Source organism: Leuciscus leuciscus, assembly GCF_965113295.1.
Source record: "Leuciscus leuciscus genome assembly, chromosome: 3".
Lineage (NCBI taxonomy): Eukaryota > Metazoa > Chordata > Actinopteri > Cypriniformes > Leuciscidae > Leuciscus > Leuciscus leuciscus.
Window position 1 is genome coordinate 17,623,818 of NC_138727.1, and position 24,475 is coordinate 17,648,292.

At 38.1% G+C, this 24,475-nt stretch overlaps 1 protein-coding gene across 1 annotated transcript in view; it reads right to left on the reverse strand.

Annotated features, from left to right (window-relative positions):
* zcchc7 (zinc finger, CCHC domain containing 7) overlaps window positions 1–24,475 on the reverse strand; it is a 61,578-nt gene that overhangs the window by 9,549 nt on the left and 27,554 nt on the right. Inside the window, exons 3-6 of the mRNA XM_082163311.1 lie at window positions 15,395–15,453; window positions 15,092–15,229; window positions 13,976–14,146; window positions 11,378–11,413 (exon numbers count right to left, since the gene is read on the reverse strand). Of these exons, the coding sequence (XP_082019437.1) occupies window positions 11,378–11,413; window positions 13,976–14,146; window positions 15,092–15,229; window positions 15,395–15,453 (404 nt within the window). The remainder of the gene's footprint in view (window positions 1–11,377; window positions 11,414–13,975; window positions 14,147–15,091; window positions 15,230–15,394; window positions 15,454–24,475) is intronic.

Here is a 24,475-nt window from a genome sequence, read left to right on the forward strand (position 1 = left end):
ATAAGTATTTGAACACCTGTCTATCAGCTAGAATTCTGACTCTCAAAGACCTGTTAGTCTGCCTTTAAAATGTCCACCTCCACTCCATTTATTATCCTAAATTAGATGCACCTGTTTGAGGTCGTTAGCTGCATAAAGACACCTGTCCACCCCATACAATCAGTAAGAATCCAACTACTAACATGGCCAAGACCAAAGAGCTGTCCAAAGACACTAGAGACAAAATTGTACACCTCCACAAGGCTGGAAAGGGCTACGGGGAAATTGCCAAGCAGCTTGGTGAAAAAAGGTCCACTGTTGGAGCAATCATTAGAAAATGGAAGAAGCTAAACATGACTGTCAATCTCCCTCGGACTGGGGCTCCATGCAAGATCTCACCTCGTGGGGTCTCAATGATCCTAAGAAAGGTGAGAAATCAGCCCAGAACTACACGGGAGGAGCTGGTCAATGACCTGAAAAGAGCTGGGACCACCGTTTCCAAGGTTACAGTTGGTAATACACTAAGACGTCATGGTTTGAAATCATGCATGGTTCCCCTGCTTAAACCAGCACGTCAAGGCCCGTCTTAAGTTTGCCAATGACCATTTGGATGATCCAGAGGAGTCATGGGAGAAAGTCATGTGGTCAGATGAGACCAAAATAGAACTTTTTGGTCATAATTCCACTAAACGTGTTTGGAGGAAGAAGAATGATGAGTACCATCCCAAGAACACCATCCCTACTGTGAAGCATGGGGGTGGTAGCATCATGCTTTGGGGGTGTTTTTCTGCACATGGGACAGGGCGACTGCACTGTATTAAGGAAAGGATGACCAGGGCCATGTATTGCGAGATTTTGGGGAACAACCTCCTTCCCTCAGTTAGAGCATTGAAGATGGGTCGAGGCTGGGTCTTCCAACATGACAATAGCCGCGTTTCACTGTCGGGCCAGGGCCGTGCTAGTGCGTGCCAGGGCCGGTCGCGTTTCCACTGTCACTTCCGGGGCTTGATCGGGGCCAACGGCCAGGATTTCTGGCCCGTCGAATACCTTGGGCCAGAGCGGGCCAGCTCGGGCTAGAGGAGAGGATTACGAACAGAGAGTCGGGAGACGGCAGCGCCGGATGATTCTGTCAGCATTAAAGACTTTAAAAATCATTTAACTCGCGTTCATGTTTGAATGCCTTGTGTTTGTGATGCAAAAGACTATGCACGCTAACCATTACCATAGTAAACACAGTAAACGCTTGAAGATACGCATAGTAAAAAAACATAGTAAACGCTTGAAGATACGCATAGTAAAAAAACATAGTGAACGCTTGAAGAAATCAGACCAATCATAAAGGCTATCACAATCATGTTTTTATTTTATCTGTCAGTAGCCTACGTCTCGTCTCTTTATACCGGACTATCATAAAATAAAGCAACTTTTTTTTCGGGAGCTTCCTCTGTTTCTCTGACTGAAAATATCTGTATTGGAGTCGAGAGAGTGCTAAAGCTCCTCAGGTCGTATTTTTGGTGGCATATATTTGTAAAAATTATCATTCTTTCTAAATGTGATGTAAATATGTCCTGTAACTACCAGATAAACAGTAACAGACGCGACTGAAGAAGTAAGTGTGTCCTCTTTCTTTTGTGAAATAGACGGTAATTTATCTCTGAGTGACTAATGTGCAATTTTGACATAAATTAATTCATTATGATCAATGTATCACTTTTTATTGTAAACCTGTGGTAAAACATTGATGCTTGGGTTTTAAATATTCAAGTAAACAACAAAAATGCCAGCAAACGGCCGCTTTTATCATGTTTGTTTTCAACGCTGTTTCCAGTGATTTCTGATTCGTTTTCTGATAAAACTTCCATTTGTTGGTGAATGGGTTAGTGTGACGTTGTTCCAGAGAGGCGTGTTACGGGCGTGTTTTAGTGAAGCGCTGTGGAGCTTCTGGCCCGACAGTGGAAACGCAGGCCCGTGCTATTAGCCCGAGGCTATCAGCCCGGCACGGCCCGTTTAAAGCCCTGGCCCGGCCCTGGCCCGGCCCTGGCCCGACAGTGGAAACGCGGCTAATGACCCGAAGCACACAGCCAGGATAACCAAGGAGTGGCTCTGTAAGAAGCATATCAAGGTTCTGGCGTGGCCTAGCCAGTCTCCAGGCCTAAACCCAACAGAGAATCTTTGGAGGGAGCTCAAACTCCGTGTTTCTCAGCGACAGCCCAGAAACCTGACTGATCTAGAGAAGATCTGTGTGGAGGAGTGGGCCAAAATCCCTCCTGCAGTGTGTGCAAACCTGGTGAAAAACTAAAGGAAACGTTTGACCTCTGTAATTGCAAACAAAGGCTACTGTACCAAATATTAACATTGATTTTCTCAGGTGTTCAAATACTTATTTGCAGCTGTATCATACAAATAAATAGTAAAAAAATCATACATTGTGATTTCTGGATTTTTTTGATTATGTCTCTCACAGTGGACATGCACCTACGATGACAATTTCAGACCCCTCCATGATTTCTAAGTGGGAGAACTTGCAAAATAGCAGGGTGTTCAAATACTTATTTTCCTCACTGTATCTATCGATTCAATATACGTCACATGACTAAACATGCATCATCCTTTTTAAATACCTCTGTTTTTCACAATCCACTCTATAACGCGAAAACAGCGTTTTCAAATTCATCCATTTTGGAGAGCGTTTTCAAAAAGCTGTTTTCGATAATAAAAACGCTGTCAGTGTAGACGGAAGGCCAAAATGGAGAGAAAAAGATGCGTTTTCTAATGAAAATGTATTAGTGTGGACAAGGCCTTACACTATCAACAAGCAACAAACACTATATTTATTAAAACCAACTACAAAAGTTTGAACAATTCAGGCTGATTTACAGACTGGTTGCAATCATGATAGGTCAGGTACATCTGTAAGATGTCTGCTAAAGATCTCTTAATCTGGAAAGCATCTGCGGTGTAAAAACATCTGATAACGTCTTAAGCCGAGGACACACTTAACGACTGTAAGGCCTATTATGACTGTAATTTGATACTTACGACTGATCATGCCCAAATGCGCCGAGTCGCGTTCAGTCAGTGTTCACAGTCGGTGTTTAAAATCTGCTCCAGTCGTTGGAAACAGTCTGAAAGTGTGTTCAGTTCAGTCTTCGATTGTTTCAGCTAGTCGTTAAGTGTGTCCCCGGCATTAGAAAAAGCAGTTTTACATACATTGTAAATCTTACACATCTTAAAGATGTCTTTTTAAATGTCTATCTGTCATCTAACAGGAAACGTCCTAGAGACGTGTTGCAGATGACCAAACACTCTAAAAATAAATCTTGCAGATGTAAATGCCAACACCGAATAGACGTCTCAGAGATATACTTGTGCTATCAGTAAGCCAATAGTAGTGAAGTACCTATGAAGGTACTGGCTTCCCTCACATTACTTTTTGTCTGATTCTCCCCTCATGTTTCAGGGCTTCTAGTACGAGAACATAATGCTCAAGAGAGGCCAAAGAGACGCTGCCTCTCTCTGAAAGCTCATCTGCTGGTGTTGGTGTTGGACAGTGTTACAAAGATGAGTGCTTTGCACAATATTTCTTCTCATATTTCATATTATTTCTTGTATTATTATTGTACTGTTGATTATTTTCTCATCCAATGTTTTTAAGAGGCACCGCCTCCCTTGCCTCCTCAAAGAAAACGGTCCTTGTGCCCACACAATCACATGTTTAAGCAAATAAAACACACATTTACACACACACATTGCACATCCTGGCAACAGTACCTCACACCTTGGCTACAGGCGGACACAACCTTAATCCTTAAACCCACATCAAATTTAAACTGTTCCCAGTGTAATCACAATTCAAACATGCACACACAGTGTAAACAGTCTTTGTGTGCTTGGTGGATTAGGGAGAGGTGGGAGATTTGGGGTGCATTTTGCATACGTAATAGAAAAATCTAGAGAGCCCCCCAGAAGGACAGGAAAGGGATGAGGGTAAATAGAAATAGTAAGAAGATATTCACCATTTTCATTCCAGAAATGCATTGAAAATATGACATTCCACAAAAAACAACACTCATTAGACATGACTAATGAAGAGTACGAATTAAGAAACTTAAAGGGATAGTTCACCGAAAATTCTGTCATTAATTACTCACCCTCATGTTGTTCCAAACCTGTATGACTTTTGATCATCTTCGGAACACAAATGAAGATCTTTCCAATTAAATCTGAGAGATTTCTGTCCCTCCATTGACAGCCTATGCAACTACCACTTTTAAGCCCCCAAATATTTTATCTCCAACGCGTGTTCATGCAAACAGCATCTGCTCTCGAGTCAACATAACATGCATACGTCCTGGTGCTCTTGTGAATGCGCTTTGGATATTAATATTTTGTAAATAAAATAAAGCACTCGCATCTCTTCATAACATTAAGGTTAAACCACTGGAGTCACATGAATTACTTTAATGATGTCTTTACTACCTATCTGGGGTTTGAAAGTGGTAGTTGCGTAGACTGTCAATGGAGCGACAGAAAGCTTTCAGACTTCATTAGAAAAGTCTTATAGTGTTCCGAAGATGAACGAAAGTCTTACGGGTTTGGGCAGAATTTTCATTTTTGGGGTGAACTATCCCTTTAAGAAACTACAAATTATCTATGCCTCGTGTGTGAGAGAAAGAGTGAGAGAGGAAGTTAAATGGAAGCAGATCAGGGCTCAATTTGCAGGAAGAAGAGGATCCAGAACCTCCCGAATTCCCATTCACATCACAATCTAATGTGTTTTAGGAAAAAAATTAAGTGTAATAATTAGGGATGCACTGATATAAAAAATGCTGGTCGATACCAACAAGCTAATAATTATGATCATCTGTGGACCAATAACCGATAAATGGCTGATATTAAAATCCTATTCAGGTTTTGTATCAATCGTTTCAAATGCTAAAAGTAAAATTGGGCATTACAACATTATAACGTACAGGTCGAAAATGGGATATTTAGAGATTTACTAAAGTTTTCATTTAACAGTGAAGTTAGAGTTTTTAAAGCTTTATATTTTAAGTGAGTGTTAGCAAAGACAATCTAAAATCTAAATGTAATAATAGTGGAAAAGAGTATGCATATTTAAATACCCACTATATATCCAATATTGTCCAATAAAATATATTAAATAATGTCCAACATGGCACATGAATAACATCCCCAGAATAACCTGGAATATACCACTTGCAATAGCTTATATAAATGTCAGGTCTTGTCATTGCATGTACATATCCACTGGCATAATATTTTAATATGGCATAGAGGTGACCTAAATGTATATAACCACAATCACAGGAATCGATGCATCATGCTCAAATGTTGATTGTTGATTCTTCTGCACAGCGGACAGAAAACAAGTGATGATTGACATGACAGGGTTGCAGTAGCTCAGTGTTTTCCATGCAGGTACACTGCTTTCCTGTGATGTGATTTACAAACAGATCAAAATCTTCCATTTCTTCTACATTTAAACTAACATCTAACATTAACTAAAGCTTTCCTGTAGCTCGAACAGTAGAGCGTTGGCGCTTGCAACTCCAAGGTCAAGGGTTCGATTCCCAGGGAAAGCAAGAACTGATAAGAAAGTAAATGTGTATCCTGAAATGCAATGTAAGTTGCTTTGGATAAAAGCATCTGCCAAATGCATAAAATGTAAACTGAACAATTAGTCTTAATTTTTTCGGCTATTTACATTAACCGTATGTAGGTTTATCTGGAAACGTATACCCCTGTGTACAAATGCTATGTCAACCCACCTGTCAACATCCTCTTTTTCATGTTTGTTTCACGCCAAAATATTCCATAAATGAAAAGATGCAAAGAAATGCTACGAAGGACACTCTGACCCATTTCTGGTCTCAGCTGCAGACCGTATACTCTCCCGTCTCTCTGTGTTCAGTAAGAAGTGTGTGTGTATACGTAGAGGCGAGAGAGGCTAACAGATAAACATTTTTTCTATTTTCATGCCAGCTCCTCTTGCTTTTGTAATTCAAATGCAGACACAGGAAACTGGCAGCCAAGAGGCACACACACACTTACACGGATGTGCGGCCATACACACACGCCTTGTAATGCTATCGACCCCTGGCCTGTCATGCAATGCCACACACACACTCTGTGCCTGCCTTCCAACTGATAACCAGAAGCCATCGTCCAAACCAGCGGAGGAGTGAGAGACTGTGTGTGGATTTGAGAGTTTAAGAGAGAGACAGAAGGGAAAAAAAAGAAAGTAAACGGGAGCGTAAGCACTGTGTTTGTATCAGTGATTGAGGAGTTTGCGTCTAAAAAGGTCATAATATCATGATGCATCAAAAAAATTCAGACTGCTCAAGGAAAAATTCTAATTCATATTTCACATATCACTCAAAAAGTCAAAGACAGATGACTTTATAGTTATCTTAAATTAAGATTTCTGCATCATGACATTGTCATATATTTATGTTATCAAAATACCATAGACAATCAGAAGGTGTTGAATCTTCTTGCCTCTTTCCCATTCCCACTCCCCTCTTTTTCCCAATATTACCAGAAGCATTTTCACTTTCCATTTGATAAAAGGCAAAAAAAGCTCTTAATTTGACCACTGGAATTAAATAATTAATTCATAAAGAAAGCATGCCATGTCTTTAGCTTTCAATGAGTTTCAATGAGCGCAACACACGAGTCAGAAGAACAAGGAAGAAGACAAGAACGAGATGAATGAATGATATGACAAAGTGAAAACAGCACAATACTGCCTGCTACAAAACAAATGTCTACTGCAGCATTTTGAAGTTTCTCCCCCAGGTGGCGACACCACACAACATAGCATTGATGACACTTGTGAATCACACAGTCCATCGTCAACAGAAAAGCAAGATACAAAAATAATAATAATATGAAAGAGATAGATCAAAAGGGAGACTATTAATGAATAACATTTATCAGCAAATGTTATATCTCGCTGGATTACAATTCACACATATACACATTCATATTTTTATTCAGCAATGATGCATTAAACTGACCAAAAAGTGACAGTAAAGACAGCAAAGGTCTTTTCACGAAAAAAAGATTCACCTTTCCACAAAAGTATTATGCAGCTCAAATGTTTTCAACTTTGATAATAATAGGAAATGTTTCATGAGCAGCAAATCTGCGTATTAGAATGATTTCTGAAGGATCATGTGACACTGGAAATTCAGCTTTGCCATCACAGTAATACATATCATTGTAAGATATATTCAAATAGAAAACAGTTATATTATAATATTTCACAATATTATTGTTTTACAGTATTTTTGATCAAATAAATGCAGCCTTCGTGAGCATATTAGAGATTTCTTGCAAAAACAAAAGAATCGAACAAACTAAATCCTCAATTCAAGCTCACAAGCACATATTCATCCATATGAATTTCTCAATTGATTTAAACTGTTCTTACCCTGAACTCTTAAAAAGCTCAGCAGCACAACATCAACGTGAGAAAGAACTGCTTTATCTGAGCGCTGTGCTTTGACATTTCCACTGAGCTGTTCCCTTGGGAGTCGAATCGATACAAATACTCCAAATAAACTGTGTCAGATCCTTCTCTGTATCTCATGGACAGTGTTCCTCTTCACCAGAGGAGAGAAGTCGTCACACAATTTACACAAATGGCACACACACATTCATATATGTTTACCTGGCAATCAGTGGGGACACTTACAAGCATTTATGATATTGTGATCCCTAGACTTAGCCCTCCTTCGATGCAAGTTTATTTGTTTCGCCCATTTTATACCAGGCAAAAATCTCATGGAAAAGTTTGAAAGCATGCCATATCATACCATATTAATTAATAAAAAATATCTTCTGGGGACATATTACAGCCATTATTTGTCCTTGAAATATGGCTAGATCACACCAAATCATGCACATAAGCCCAGAACAATGTTCCACTGCTGTAGTGCCTCATCTACATCAGTAGATGGTGCTGTATGTCTATCACACCAACACATATACATCTATGTACATTTACAAACTATATACAGTATTTGCTTCCTGTTTAAACATTTGAACAGGCTGATTCTAGCCCTTTTTATCTCCTGATGGCATAAGGTGCAACTAAATGTGCAATCTATCGGCATAATACCCTTTATAGTGAATAAGAAATAATAAATGTTCGTTATGAGGTTTTCAGACCATTTCTGGCTCGGTCGTGTCGTGTCAGAATTACTGAATAAAATCCTGAAAATGTTCATATCATCTCTGATGACAGCAAAATATTTTCTTTATTAATTGCCGTTGACTTTCTCTTTAAAAGAATGAGTTGCATGGCGCCAATCGTTAACTTTGAATGCAAAAACTATGTTCCTAATTCATTTCACTTATACTAATGGTTCAATTAAATTTCATTACAGTGTAAAGGATTACTAGGCTGATCAGTTTGTGGAACGGGGGGATTTTAAAAAGGAGTTTTAAAAATGGTAATTGCTCACCAATATCCTCTTAAAAGGTCTGGAATCCGTACCCCCTTCAGACCCGTGATAAAAAGCTATGTTGTGCGCTGCTAAATACACCTAGCCATCAAAAAAAAATGTGTCTAGTTGTGCGCGTGTGTACAAAACACGCTTATAACGGTATTTTAAAGAGAATGAAGGACATTTGATTTGATTTGTGGGGAAAATGATGTCCTTAGAGATGTAAAACAGGCTGTGACCATATTATATAATAATGCTGCCGTAAAGTTTGAATAAGATTGAATAAAAGAGTGAATAGAAATACAGTATCATCGCACCAAACAGCATATTTGTCCCAGATGCCACATTTGCTTGGTAAAACTTTCACTCTTTGCATAGCTTCTGTGAACACTCGCACTTCTCTCTGTCGGTCTCCTTTGGGTTTTGTGGCAAACTTAGTAGAGTTGAGTGGTTGTTTGTTAGTGAAGACAGGTGCAGGCCTCATCCACACACACACACACACACACACACACACAGTATAAACAGACCCAGTACAAAGGGACTGGTCTGACAGAATGCCTTTTCACACCTGACTGGGCCTAGCATAGGGCGACAGGCCAGAGCTTCCAAAGCACGACACACACACACACACACACACACACACACACACACGCACACACACACACACACACACACACACACACACACACACACAAACACAAACACAAACACACACAAACACACACAAACACACACACACAGGGGTATCTGTACTGTATTTAACTTTGAGCCCTCTAGACTCCAGGATAGTTTAAAGGCCTTAAAGACCGTCTGTTGAGGGTGACTCAATTTAAGTACCTACACACAACAAACAGAACCAGGGCAGGACCCAGAGGATGAAAGTAATGCACAAGCAGATGGACTCAGCCCAGCAGAACCAAGTGGACCTGAAGGAAACCATCTCACGCTATTTTACACCACTATAAAGCCTTCAGACTCGGACAACAGTCCACATGTCGTCCACGCAAACAGCAATTCACAGTGACAGCAAAAGGCCTTTTGGCCTAAACAGAACTAACATTTTGCTGTAAATAAATTAGTTTCCACTGGAATTCAATAATTATTTCAATTATACTACAGAAGGATAAACAATCTCCTTCAAACTGTGTAAAACAACACTTTCTTTCTTTGTTTCTGTCTTTCTTCCTTTTTATTTTTTTATTTGTTGTTTCTTATCTGATTTTTTATTTTACAATAGATAAAGTGTATCAAAATCGTGCCAACACAGTATAAAAGTATCTCAATTAATCTTAAGAAGGGCAAATTAATACTAAATACAACTTAAGACATTAAAATGCATTAATATTACCAAGAATAATTATAATTATAAACATGACATAGGCTGAATATTAAAATGTTTATTATAATATTTATTATTAAAATTATGTATTATGTTATTAACATGAAATAGACTGAATACAATATAATATAAAAATTATGAACTATAATAAAAATGTAAACATTTCATATTCATGTTAAGTTTTCGTGTGTGTGTGTATGCATTTCATGCACATCATATATGCATTTAAAATGCACACATATGTACACACACACACATTTCGTAAACAAGCAGAAGCTAATTTCAAATGAGACAATTGTGTATTTGGGTTTTATGATAGGAAATTATTTTACTTTATTTCTGAACTATATTTTATTTTAAATGTTACTTAACCACTGACATTAACTGTAGAAACAATAACTGTAAAAACTACGGTACTTTGGCAGAAAGAACAGTCGGACACTATGATATGCTATAAGTGATAATAATATCAGTTTCCTTTGTGCTCCGAGCTCAATCAGTACAAACTCAGGAAACACTCTTTTTTTTTTTTTTTTTGACACCAAGGAACAAAACCATAAAGCTGAGAAACGGTGAAAGCGAGGAAGATTTTTTTAAGACTTTTAACCCTCCACGCAGCTCTTTAACAGCCCTAGAGGCAACATTTTCTTTTCATCCCACCTTTCTTTTTTTCCTCTCTCTCCACTCTGCCACCCAGCGCACCAGGCTAGCGCTAACGATCTGGCCTTTTCATTAGGCAGGCTAGCTAATTAGACTGTGTGTGTGTGTGACGGGTCGAGTGACTGCTCGGCGCAGCGCGATGCTGGCAGCCCATTTCATGCTTTATCACGTCTTTTAATTGACAAACAACCTGCTCTTTTCTCTTAGGCTGAGGTCTATATTCCAGGAGTCTGCGCGGATGTGTGTGCGTGTGCAGATGTTCCAGCGCGCCCCTTGACGTTTAGCTGTGTGTGTGACTGTCACATGCCTTCTCACCCTGGTGGATCTTTGGGGAGAAAATGCTCACTGAGTTTGCCAATTAACCACTTTCAGATTGTTCTGTGACAAAACGCATACACAAAGATGCAAATACTGAGAAATGCACACAGCGACTCAATGAAACTCCTGTAAACCAATCGTGTCATTTTAAGGAGTCTCAAAGTCACGTTCAAATATTAAATTGCATTTAAAAATTCAGTGTATTAAGTAACTTTATACACTTTAACACAAAGCTAGTTATTAAAGCAGCCCTTTGTGGCGAATGAAAGCTGATCTCTCCTCCGCTTAGACACACCATCAGGAGTCCACCATTTATACACATTCACACAAAGACAAAACCAGCGGGAGTCTTTTCTCTGCAAGCCACAATCAGGACTAATAGAGCTCATGATGAATGTGTGTGTTTATATACATGCAAGGTTTTGTTGCACACAAATATGCTTCGACTTTACTTATGTCACAAAGGACTCCAGTCATTTTCTTAATTCAGACGCTTAACACAGTCAGTCACCTGGAATTCCCTCAGGCAGATTCTGTATGCATTCAAGGTGTTCACACAAGTTGTCTTCACATTTTATATGAGAGACATAGAAACAAATCTTACCGTAAGGTGGAACTGTCTCCAGATTTCTGGGCAGGCCTGTTGAGAACAGAAAAAGCCAGTGTGAAAACACAATGTTTATATAAAATGACAGTCCGTAGGTTCAGAAACACAAATAAAAAATAATCACACAGATGTTTATGACACAAAATCCATCTTTTTATCTCTGTTTCTGTTCGTTTTTGTTCTGCTCTACACTTCCGAGCTTTGTTTCGTCATCTTTGGATTAAATGTACAGCAGAAGCTAAATGAGTGAAAACTCTTAGGGCCTATTAGGAAACTATTCATGAACTGGATGACGTTAATGGAAGGATTGATAGTGTTGATGATAAAGATCAAAGGAAATCCAGCAAAGCAAGAGAAGATGAGAAGATGTGGACATGAAAGGAGATGGGAAAATGAAAGAAAAGGCAAGACAATGAGAGAAGGTGGAAAAGAAGAATGAAAAGGAAAAATGAAAAGGAAATGGAAAAGAGAAAAATGAAAGAAAAAGGAAAAAAAAGAACAGAGAAAAAGAGAATGGAACAGGATAAAGGAAAACAAAATGGAACAGGAAAACAGAAAAAAATAGACCAGGAAAAAGGAGGTGGAAAAAGACAATAGAACAGGAGAAAGGAAAAAGAAAATAGAACCGGAAAAAAGGGAAAAGAAATTGAAAAGGAAAGGATAATAGTAGGAGAAGAAAGAGGTGCGGTGTTGACAGCTCAAGTCGTCTTAACAGACACTGAGCGAGGGTGGTTAGCGCATTTGCCCTGCGAGCTTCCTACATTTCTGTGAAAATTGAAAGTGCCGAGGGCACAGCAGCCAGACTCATTTATACAGTTAGCTTTTCATTTAACCCCACCTGAGAGCCGGGCAGAGGCTGGAGGGTTACCCTGCTGAGGGTATTGAAGGAAACGTTCAAAATCTTTAAGAATCTGCTTTCCTTTCCCTCGCTCACTGTGACAAGATTATACAGCAATAAAGCTATTAAAAACACATTTTCATACTGCCATGATCTTTATATAATGATGAGTTCTACTATTGTTTTAGACTTGTTTGAGGGCACCCAAAGCGATGGCCCATTCCCTATTGGAAGTCTTAAACCATGACAATTGAGATTTTCCTGAGCTTTGATAAAATGACATTTTTATAGACACAAATTTAGAGGTATAATCGAATGTTGAAGCCAATTTGAAGCAAATTCATATTTTTACATCCAAATGAGATTTGTGCCAAACTATGCACAAATTAGGCACAAATAGTGTTTGCAAGGGAACATGTTATCAGAGTGATCAGTCATTTTATTTTCAAGAAGTGTTACAAATCGCCAAACATGAGAAAAGGGTGAAAAAAAGTTTAAATAAAAAATAACAACTCAACATTTAGAACATAAACATTGAAATTCCAAAAATTGTCTACTTTAGAAAAGGCCTTTATAATGGCTATATCAATCTTACATAGTCATAAAAATCGTTTTTTTTATATTTTAATTTTATTTTTTTTATAAAAATCTTGCAAACAATCTGGGTTCAGACTGTATAGAAATGTACATATCCCAAACATGTAATAAATATGTAAGTATCAAAACCGGTGGTCTTCATTATGTAGAGCAATGTTACAGCAAGCCCAAAACTGGAAAGTAAATGGACCGGCTGATATTTTTCAACTCTCAGAGTTCATTAACAAATGCAACATAGCAGTTTTTGGGACTGGTGTAATTATAGATTATAAGCATAATTAAAAGTCATGTTGCGCTGGCGGCTGAAGAATTGTTTGTTCAGTTAACCAGTAAGATCAACTAAGCTCTGTATTCCATATTTACTATCTGTTCTAGATCCATCAACAACTAGAAGTCTTACAGGGATGATTGGGCATTATGATTGTGATCATGTGATGTGAGAACTAACGGAGTTTAGATAATCAGAACAACTTCTAACTTTGACTAATAGAATGCTGCAGAATATCTTGCAGCAGGATTGTTTAACTGCACCCAAATCCTAAACGTGTTTGTTTGTCATGTTATGCATGAATGGGGAAACCAATTCCGTTTCAATTAAAACTATGCCAAAATTATATTAAAACTGTTTCCAAACCACAAGACAACAGAAGATGAACAAACTTAACAAGCTTTTATGGTGAGTGAATGTTCTTGCGTAAAAAAAAAAAAGGAAGAGAATAAAGGGGCTTTGTAAAAATTCAAGGCTCATGGTGTGAGATGCTGAAAAAAAACAAGCAAAACGCAATCTGCATGCAAGAAAAAACTAGTCCACTGCACTAATTGCAATGACCCTGACCCATCCCTAGTTATGAAATACGATTCCAGTCTTTGTTTTAACAAGCTATATCTTTTGCTCTTTCATCTCTCCTGCCATTTCTAAAAGTCACTTGTATCTCTTCCTCCCCCATTTCTATCTCTCTCAGTGGGGTTGTTGTTGGGGGTGACGAGTGGAGCGTGTGTCCCACTCACAGCCTGTGAAGCGTCTGTCTTAATGAGAGAAAGAATGGCCCAAGAGATAGACTCACTCACTCACTCACACACAAACACACACACACAAACAAGTAAAACACAATGCAACACAATACACTCCGAAACAAACACACCCACATAGAACTACTCACGTCAATGAAGTGCCCAGTCATGCCACAGCGGTGGCAGCATTTGTGCCAGCGAGCTTTCTCCAGACAGTTATCATAGGTGTGGCCGGGCAGCGAGCAGTTATAACAGTGACGGTTCGGACAGGTCCTCAGTAAGTGTCCCTGAAGCCCACATAATGAGCAGCATGGCATCTTCTGCTCATAAACACACACAGGAAGAACAACTCTGATACTTAGTGACACGAGCCTAAATTACAAAACACTATTAAGTTGATACAAGATTGTTTTCTTAATATATTAAAACTAGAAAACTTTTTTTTGAAAGAATTATCTTTAATCTTTGTAAATCTCATTAAAGATATGTAATAATAATAATAATAAACTAACTACACACAACACCCCCTTTTTTTTTTTTACACCTAGCTGTTTCCACAGCTATTTTGTGCAAAACATTCAATTGTATTAATGGTCAAAAAAAAAAAAAAAAAAAAATAGTAGTATAAAAATAACAGATATTCCTCATATTTTAAATGAATCGAAAAGAATACTTTCCAAACTCACAACTTGTTATAGTTTATACCAGAGTTATTCAACCTTTTATCTTCAAAGCCTATGCTCAGAATTTTTTGTAGCATTTTATAGCATATTTTTTATAGCATTGACATTTGGTAACATACTATTCTTGTGCATGATATGCATTTATTTAATAAAGTAATACAGTAAAACAGTGACATTATGAAATAATACCATTTAAAATACCTATTTTCAATTTAAATATATTTTAAAATTTTATTTCTATTTTTGACAATCCAGTAAATAAACAATTATATTTACAGTATTGTCAAAATATGTGAATGTTTAACATGTCACACAAAAACTTTGACCTAAAATTGCCTGTTCATCCTAGAGTTTATCGTGACCTATAAGTTACATTATCTCCAACTGTCTGAAATTTAAAAAACTTGATTCTGATTGGTCAATCGCAGCATTCTGAGACAGTGGCTAAACTCTATAGCTGACAGTTTCTTGGCTAATCCGGTACTATATGTGTCAGCACATTCTTTGAGTGGAAATGAGAAAATGTGGACCTTTGCTAAGGGGCAGCTGACTGTAGTATAGTCAGGGTGGATAATGATGTACCTTTGGTGTGGGGCAGTTTTTGGAGAGATGGCCAGTCTTTCTGCAGTTGTGACACGTGATGGATTTTTCTGTGTAGTAACGGTTTGAGAAGCGGTTTGAAACACGCCTCAGGCCAACCCCTTTATTATGGATCTGAGCCTACACACACACACACACACACAAAATGGTAATTACCTCCTATCAAAGACATAACCTTAAAAATAACAATTATTTTCGGTTTTAAAAAGTAACTGTAAAAGTATGTTATAAAATACCAGTAATATCCATTTATCGATTTCAGATTTGACAAAAATGTAACATTACCCATTTATCCTTTTCTGATACAGTCCAGGTTTGTATATTCCCTCCATCATTTCCATGTTCTACGGAAAAAAAGAGATCAGTACATGAGAAAAACAAACTCAAGCCATTGACATGGAAATAAATAAAACTTCAATAAGAGATTGTATGCGATTATGTGTGTGTGTGTGTGTGTGTGTGTGTGTGTCTATAGTACAAGAGGCCCACTCCCCTAATTTGACCTTTTTTTAAGATCATTCTCAAGAGACAGAGAGACAGTTACTACAGCAATACACAGCTGCACGTCAACACACACAGCTTTAAAAATGACACACACACACACACACACACACACACACGTTTGTTTCACTATATTAGTGAGGACATTGCATAGACTTCCATTGATGTTATATCAGGTTAATGATATTTTCTATGGCCTAATCCAACCCCTAAACATAACCCTCACTAGTCAGTTGTCATAATATTTCACTGTATAAGCGAAGACATTTGGCCCTCACACGCATTGCCAAACCTGTACATAGATGCATAAAGTCACCAAAAAACAACAACAACTGAAAAGTCCATAGTAGAGAACAAAGTAATGAAAATAAACAAAACAAATCTCTGGGAAGTGACCAGAGCTGACAAGGGCCATTAAACTATTGATGCTACAAAAACTGATGCTAGTTTAGCATGTCACATTAACTGTACTGAAAAATTATACTGACAAATTTTCACTGACAAAAATATACATTCAGAGGCACATTTATTCAAACTAATAAAAATGGTTATGAAAATAAACCTTATACGTTTATTAACTTGTGTGTGTGTGCTTTTTAAATCTACGCGCACAACATGTCGCAACAATGCCCCCAAAACATCCCTGAGGACCCCAAGTACAATAAACAGGAAACATTTCCTTTAATCCTGATGCCCCCCTTCTGTCTCTCTCTCTCTCTCACACACACACACACACACACACACACACACACACACACACCTCCGTGTCTACGTGGGGGAAATGCCTCGTCAGTCACGGCCCAGCAATCACACAAAGCCAGAGAAAGGAGGACCTCACTATGGTAATCCTGCCAGGCCTATTCACAATGACAAACACACACCAAAGATACTATAATGTGCTTCTCATATGAATATTAGGAAATATTTTCATAAATCCACCTAGTTTTTACCTCAAATCGGCTTTATACATAAATAAAAGTGTGGGGAGTTTCTCCAATTGGCATCTACACACATTCTACACCACCACCAGGGAGGGCGCTAGAGAGTAAGCCATAATCAACATCACAAAAAACCTTTCGCTTACCATACAGCAAGACTGAGATGGAGGGATGAAAAGTAGAGCAAGGGAGGGGGGAATAGCGGAATAGCGACAGATGCTACTTGTACGTCTCATAGGTATGCTAATTAACATAGAACCAACAAATAAAAATAAGAGGTGTGCGCGCAGGGTGCAACTTCATCAGTGTGTGTGTGTTTTAATGAATTCCAGCTGACTAATAGTCTGAGAGAGAAGAAAGCTGGCGTGCGCTCGGCCACCATCGTTGGGTCCACGGAGAACAAAACGGATGTGTAGGAGAAACTAATTAACCATGAACACAAGCTCCCATTAGACAGAAAGAGACTGAGATACTATTCTGAGTTTAAGAGTACTCTGTGTGTGGGGAACAGGCCATGTGAAGGCGTATCTCAAAACACAAACTGTCTGGGACTCTCGAGTGTTTCCTCTCACAGCTGAATCACAGTCCTGAACTAAACGGCTACTAAAACTTGTTAATGGGATCCTCATTGGAAAATTCATTTAGCCAGTTCTGAAGCAAACATAAAGCCACAAAGAATACCATAGTGAATATAAACTATCATTCAAAATGTTGTGGATGAAGATTTGTTTCATGTTTGTGACAGAAGTCTCTTATGCTCACCAAGGCAGCATTTATTTGATCATAATACAGTAAAAACATTTAAAATAATAATAATTGTTTTCTATTTGAATATCATTTACAATGTTATGTATTCCTGTGACGGCAAAGCAAAATGTTCTTCAGTCTTCAGCCTCACATGATCCTTCAGAAATTATTCTAATATGCTGATTTGAAGCTCATGAAACATATTATAAATGTTGAAAACAGTTGTGCTGCCTAATATTTGTGTGGACATCGTGATGCATTTGTTTTCAGGATTCTCTGATAAAAAGAAAGTTCAAGAGGACACCTTTTATTTAAAGCAGATTTTTTTTTATCATTTTAAATGTCTGTCACTGTAAATGCATTTAATGTCTCGCTGAATAAAAGTATTAATTTATACAAAAAAATCAAAAAAATATTTCACAAATAATTACAAAGAAGTTTTAAGTAACACATTGAATGAAACGTGAAATTACAAAGTAGAAAACGTGATTTTTTTTTTTTTTTTTTTGTAAAATGTATTCCAATAATCTTTCTTAACTTAAAAAAAACAACAATAATTTTTTACAGTGGTGTATTGGAATTTCTTATAATATTCATTAAATGTGTGCAGAAACAGAGGATTATGATTCATCATAAACTAATGACATGATCTAATGAATAATTTAAAGATTTGAGCAGGTTGTAGGTTCAAACTCTGTGATCCAATCAGTATTGGCACGTCACTTTCCTGTGGCTTTAGGCAGGGGTGTTCGAACCGTTGAAGAGACACTGTCCTGCAGAGTTTAGCTGCAACTTGCCTCAACACACCTTCCTGGAATTTTCTAGTATGCTTAGTAAGACGGTAGACCTTGATTAGCTGGTTCAGGTGTGTTTAGTCGGGGCTGGAGCTAAACTTTGCAGGACAGTGGCCCTCCAGGAGCAGGATTGGACACCCCTGCTTTAGAGCCACATGGCATTTAGCTTGGTAGCCAGCAAATATGGCAGTTTTTCAAATTGCATACTTCTAGAGTGTCTTGTGGCAGCCAGCCAAGTGCCTTTGAGATGAATAAGAATGCTAACAGATCATTTTCTCTAGGAATAATATGGACTTCTTTAGGCTGATGTGTGAAATACCACCATTGTATTCTCACACAGTCAGACTTCTGACTATTGGTATCCAATTAGGTCTACTTTGTTGCTTATAGCTTGCTATATTAGCATGCACTATGCATTGAAGGAATTTGAGGCTACCACCATTGAGCAAGGCACTTGTAATGAGACATATTTCCAAATGAAGCAGAATATTCAATGACAACAAAAAAGTAAGGTGGGACTTTGGCTGATCGGAACTGATTGGATCATTAAAAATTGGGTGTTCAATACCATAATGGAGTTAGACCTTGATGTCAGTTTGCAATCAATAGTGGAAACACTGCCAGCATCTTTTTGACCCATATATGGAAGCTGAAGGTAGGGGTGTGCAATATTTATCGTCTACGATAACATCGTAATTGTTGTTTTAATGAAATGCGAGGTGACATTTTCAAGTATGTCACTCACTTTGCAAAAAGCAAACAGAAACGCATCTTGAGAGTCCAAAAGCATTCACTGCGTGATAAAGCCTATTAGAATGTAGTTAGAATGCCCCGATAATTCAAGTTATGTGGGCAAAAAATATCCCTGTATGAGTTTTTTATATTGATGATAACATTGATAGTGACATCACACAAGCAAGAAATCAATTTTCCTGACTATGATATTGATTTTATACAACAGTTCAACAGACAAGTTAAAACTGAGTGAGTTACATTTTAGACACAATATTGTCTGTTTTTGCTCTTTAGTTATTGAAAAAAGCCGTAGCAGAAAATTGTGCAACACTGTGCTTTTTTTCACTGTTTTTTTTTTTTCGAATAAAAAATAAAGAAATTTTTAATAAAACCTGACAGATCTGCCCTTCCATTAAGACATCTTTTGAACTTCTCTCTTGCCATATTTGTGCACTATGCATGTGCGTTAATAAATGTTCATACATGAATAAAAGCTTAAATTAAATCTATTGAAACATGAAGGTTTTGGGGCACTGGACAGAAATCTGGTCCATTAAAAATATCTTTCTTTGTGTTTTGAAGATGAATTTAAGTCTTATGAGTTTGGAACGACATGAGGGTGAGCAACTGATGACAGAATTTTCATTTTTGGGTGAACTAATCCTTTAAGTAAGTAAAGGAGGTCAATTTTGATTTCATGCTGACTTAAACCTTGGGTTACATGCAGGTGGACTGTACCTGTAAGTGTACTGTAAATCATGTTAGCTAAATAACTACTTGCTTCAAAAGGAATTTTCTAAAGTTATTTGGATAGATCTGTTGTCTTATCACAAAACGAATCTGAAAAGAATCCAGTGTTTGTATAGGCAGCACATAGCATCCCCTACTGAACCAGTGACACAAGTATCAATCCTGAGCAACTCTCTCCGCACTCGTCTCCCTTAACAACCTCCCTCAAGTGTAACCATTCAGCCTTCTCCAGCACAGGGAGGGGGAACATGGGACTGAACCCTGAAAAAGCTGATCAAAGCCTCAAGCAGGCCCCGCCGTTAACCAGTTTTGGGGGATGCAGGCCCTTTGTGCGGTGCTGTTGACTTCTGCCACTGGGCTGGTGGAGGGGACAAAGAGAGCGGAAGAGAGGCCAGCAGTCAGATTAACACAGCCATACATAACAATGGAGCCCGAGTGTGGGCGACCCCACGTACCTTTGTGTGTGAGGGTGTACGTTTAAGTGAAGGAGAGAGGGAAGGGAGAAGTTGCTCATGTTCAGCCCTACTTTTGGTTCTTACAGCAGGGCTCAACAATATAGATGGTCTGATGGCACAGGATCAGTGTTAGTGTTTTGGGATAGCTCATAGAACCATCACTTGACCTATTTGGCTAACGTGTACTACTGTTCAAATGGTTCATTCTTCTATTCAACAAGAATGCATTAATTTGATCAATAGTGACAGTAAAGACTGTTACATTGTTACCAAAAATACCCATTTCAAAAAAATGTTTTCAACCAATCCTGAAAGTCATGGTTTCTACAAAAAAATATTAGGCAGCACAACTGTTTTCAACATGAATGAATGAAATAATTTTTTTTGATCTTCAAATCAGCATATTATAATTATTTCTGAAGGATCATGTGACATTGAAGACTGGAGTAATGATGCTGAAAATTCAGCTTTACAGTCACAGGAATAAATTACATTTTAAAATATATTTTAAACTGTCATAATATTTCACAATATTACTGTTTTTACTGTATTTTTGATCAAATAAATACAGCCTTGATGAGCACGAGACTTCTTACAAAAACATAAAAAAAACAATCCCAACCCCAAACTTTTGAATAACATTGTAGATGAGGTTTTATAAAAATTCTGAAAATGACTGGCAATAGCCTAAGTATGACACAAATCAATAATATTTTACAAACTATGCAATACTTTTTTGTCTGTTTGAATTCATAGCCTTCAGAGCAAGTTTAGTATAATTTCCAGCTAATAAATAAAATATAACTATATAATATAAAATGTTTCACAAAAAAATAAAAAAATAAACTGCCTCAATTTTTTGGGATAAAACCAGTCAAAATGTTGGGCAGGGCAGATATACTGGCCTGTCCGGGGCAGCCCAAAAAATAAAATAAAATAAAAATCTTTGTTTAGCCTTGTATTGACTAAATCAGTGATTCCCAAAATCAAAAGCAGTCTGTTGTCTCTTATCAATAGAGAAGCGATATATGAAGCACAGCTTTCACAGAACTCAACAAGCAACTTTATGTTGGGCACCACAGCAAATCCACATGACCGACTTGAACCTGCTGTGAAATTTGTGTGTGGAAATCTTTCGGCCCATGCGAAATTCCTGAGTGTGTGGATTTTGCCCGGAAATGTAACAGCACGTATGGTCTGTATTTAATACTTTAAAAAAATCTATGCATAGCCACATTTCTGCTATTTTTTATTTGTTTTGTCTTTTCCATATAAACCTTCTTAAAGACTACCACAGCATTATTTAAGTGACTTTTTTCCCACACTGGTTTAATCTATTTCAGATAAACCCACCTCTAAAAGGCACGCAAAACGAACTGTGGCTGGTTGCTTTCTCTCCCTGTCTAAGTGGGCGTTTCTTGGCCAGAATAAGCAGCAATGTGGACCAGACCTTTAACCATTTAGTCAAAGGTCTGGCTACGCGAGACTGGCGATAGAGAGAAAGGTAGATGCCCCACAGAAGGGCAGACATGGGGGGTCAGTGGCCCTCACAGACCCCCTGACAAATACTTGACATGGACCACGGAGCAAATGCATTACGTCCCTATTCACCCTGCCTGGAGCAGACCTTAATCCAATCAAAGAGTGATCAAACACAAACACACACACACACACAGCGTTCGTGGCTGCTTGACCAAAGGCATGTCTTTCTCTCTTCCTGGCCTGCCATTCTCCTCTTCCTCCACTTCCTTCATCAGCTAGGCTATATAATCTCCTTGCTCATTCTCATTTCCTGTCGGAATCCATCCCTCCAAAACGCTTTCATACCTTCTGCGCAGCCCTTTCACTCTCTTCATTATTTTTATGGCCTTTTTTGCCATTTTTATGGAAATGATAGTAGAGAGAGAACAGGAAATGAATGGGGGAATGAGAATAAGAAATGTTGCGAGCTGGATTCAAACACTCATAACCCACACAAGCACCATCCGCTAAGCCACAACTCCATCCTCTATGTTCCTTCCTGGCTTTCTTTATTCAACAACGTTGCCTTTGTACCAGAAATGCCTGATTTACATCCACACGGGCAATTAAACTCTACTTGACAGAGGAGACGGAAGGCAGAATTCAAATGAGTGGTGCAGTGAAATGCATCATGGTCTGTGAACAGACCACAGTGAGTTAGGTGAGCAGTGGTGAATGTGAGTGTGAAAACCAAACAGTGTGTAACAACGCCACACTTCAAAGACAAAATACACACACAAGGGTACCTCAGAACAAGAGACTGGAGATACGCGTGCTTACAAACATACTCGCTAGCGTTTCACACTCGACTTAATTCAAGCATCCGGTTGGATCACAAACAGACCATGTTGGAAGAGAGGACCAGGACATGAAATCAAGCAGAAAGAGACAGACATGTTGAGACAGAGATGAAATGAGAGAGATAGAGAGAGAGATCTCCCTCTCGGTCAATACATCATGTAGCCTACAGGTCGATTATGGATTACAGTGGCACATTTCATTTCATTTCATGCTCAGTCTTCATGTTTGCAGCACTGCTGTGGAGCCCTGCAACATGGATTACACTGATATCTCTATTGCACACATACGCACAACTTTAGCACCAAAAACCACCTGAATATGAACACACAACCAGTTTTATTGCAGTCTGTTGCTGCCATCATTGTTTTTAAAAGGGATAGCTCACCCAAATCTGAATTCTGTCATATTTACTCACTTTCATGTCATTTCAAACTTTCATGCAGCGATTTTATTAGAGAAACACAAATGTAGAATATATTAAAGAATCATTACGCAACCCTTGCCATAGAAGAACCTTTCATAGTGATCAAGAGTTTTCAAAAAAAGACTGTGAAAGAACTAAAAATACAAGTTATTTTTTGGCATCAATAGGGGCTTTCGCACTGGAGGAACCTTTTCATAGTTCCTAGAACTATTGGTGGAAGAAGCCGCTTAGCCAACTAGGAACGATTTTAGTTCTAGGAACTCCTTTTGGTTCAGCAAAGAAGCTTTACATTGGGGAAAAAAAAGGTTCTTTATAGTGGAAAAAGTTTTTCATATTGTGCAAATCTTCACACTATGAAAACATTGGGTCTCATGCATGCGTCAGCACAAATTTGTGCGTGAAATCTGCGTATGAACATTTTCACGAACAAATCATGATTCACTAAAAACTTTCTAAATAAAATGTATTCTAAATTTACGAAAAATGTAGGAACAACTGAAACCACACGTAAGCAAAAATCACTTTCTCTGTGCAGCCTTATAACCGTGTTAAGTTGTTATATTTAATCTTAACACGACTATAATTATATTATTTCTATATAAAATTATACAATAAAATTTATAAATAATTTCATCGTTTACAGTGAAAGACAGAAAAGCTGCGTTATAGCTTCAGCTGCGAGGTTTCTCTGAATAACGCAGATTTACGGGTATGTACAGCTGGCTAATGAGAGGTCTGTATAAAAGGTGTTTATAGTGTTTGAACTGGTTATGAGAATGACACAGTTGGCATTCGAGCACGTCTACAGAGAGAGGCATGTTGACGAGAGTGACGAAAGGCTGTAATGTTCTTCGGATGAGACGTTAAACCGAGGTCCTGACTCTCTGTTGTCATTAAAAATCCCAGGATGTCCTTCGAAAAAGAGTAGGGGTGTAACCCCGGCATCCTGGCCAAATTTGCCCCTTGGCCTCTGTCCATCATGGCCTCCTAATCATCCCCATATACCAGGGGTTCTCAAACTTTTTGAGTGTGTGGACCACTATTTGTAATCAAGAATTTTCGCGGACCACCTCATAATACACATAATAAAATATGTCTACACACAGTCCTACCTGAATTAATCTGCACCTCTAAATAGGCTTACTAGCACTAAAACTATAACTGGTCATCACATCACAGGCTTGTTAAAGGAAAGTTTACTGCACACAACGGCTGCCACATATTTAATTTATTTATTTAGGCTACTCAAGCGCCCAGGGCATAATCAGGTTCATTTGAACAACAGGCTTATTTCCATAGCAATGTAGTATGAAATCTATACAGTAATAAGAACACTGGAATATAGTCAACATTTCAAAACCTTTGGCGATTTTAGGGGATTATTATTATTAATCTTCAGAGTTTTACAAGTCTGCAACAGCAGACCACTTAACAGCACATCTGCAAAACATTTCAGAAACGCGAGATCAAGAAACTAACTGGAAATTAAATAATAACAGGCCTTATTCATTCCATTTATAAACATTTCGTTTCATATAAACTGCCTATGCCTAACTGTGCGTTCACACACCGGATGCGAATAGCGCGTCAAATTCAAAAAGGTATTATGTGAAATTCGCGCCTGCCGCGTCTGATACGCTTGACCACTTTGTATCAATTCGCGCGTCAAGAGCTAAATTGACGCGCGTAAAAACAAAAGT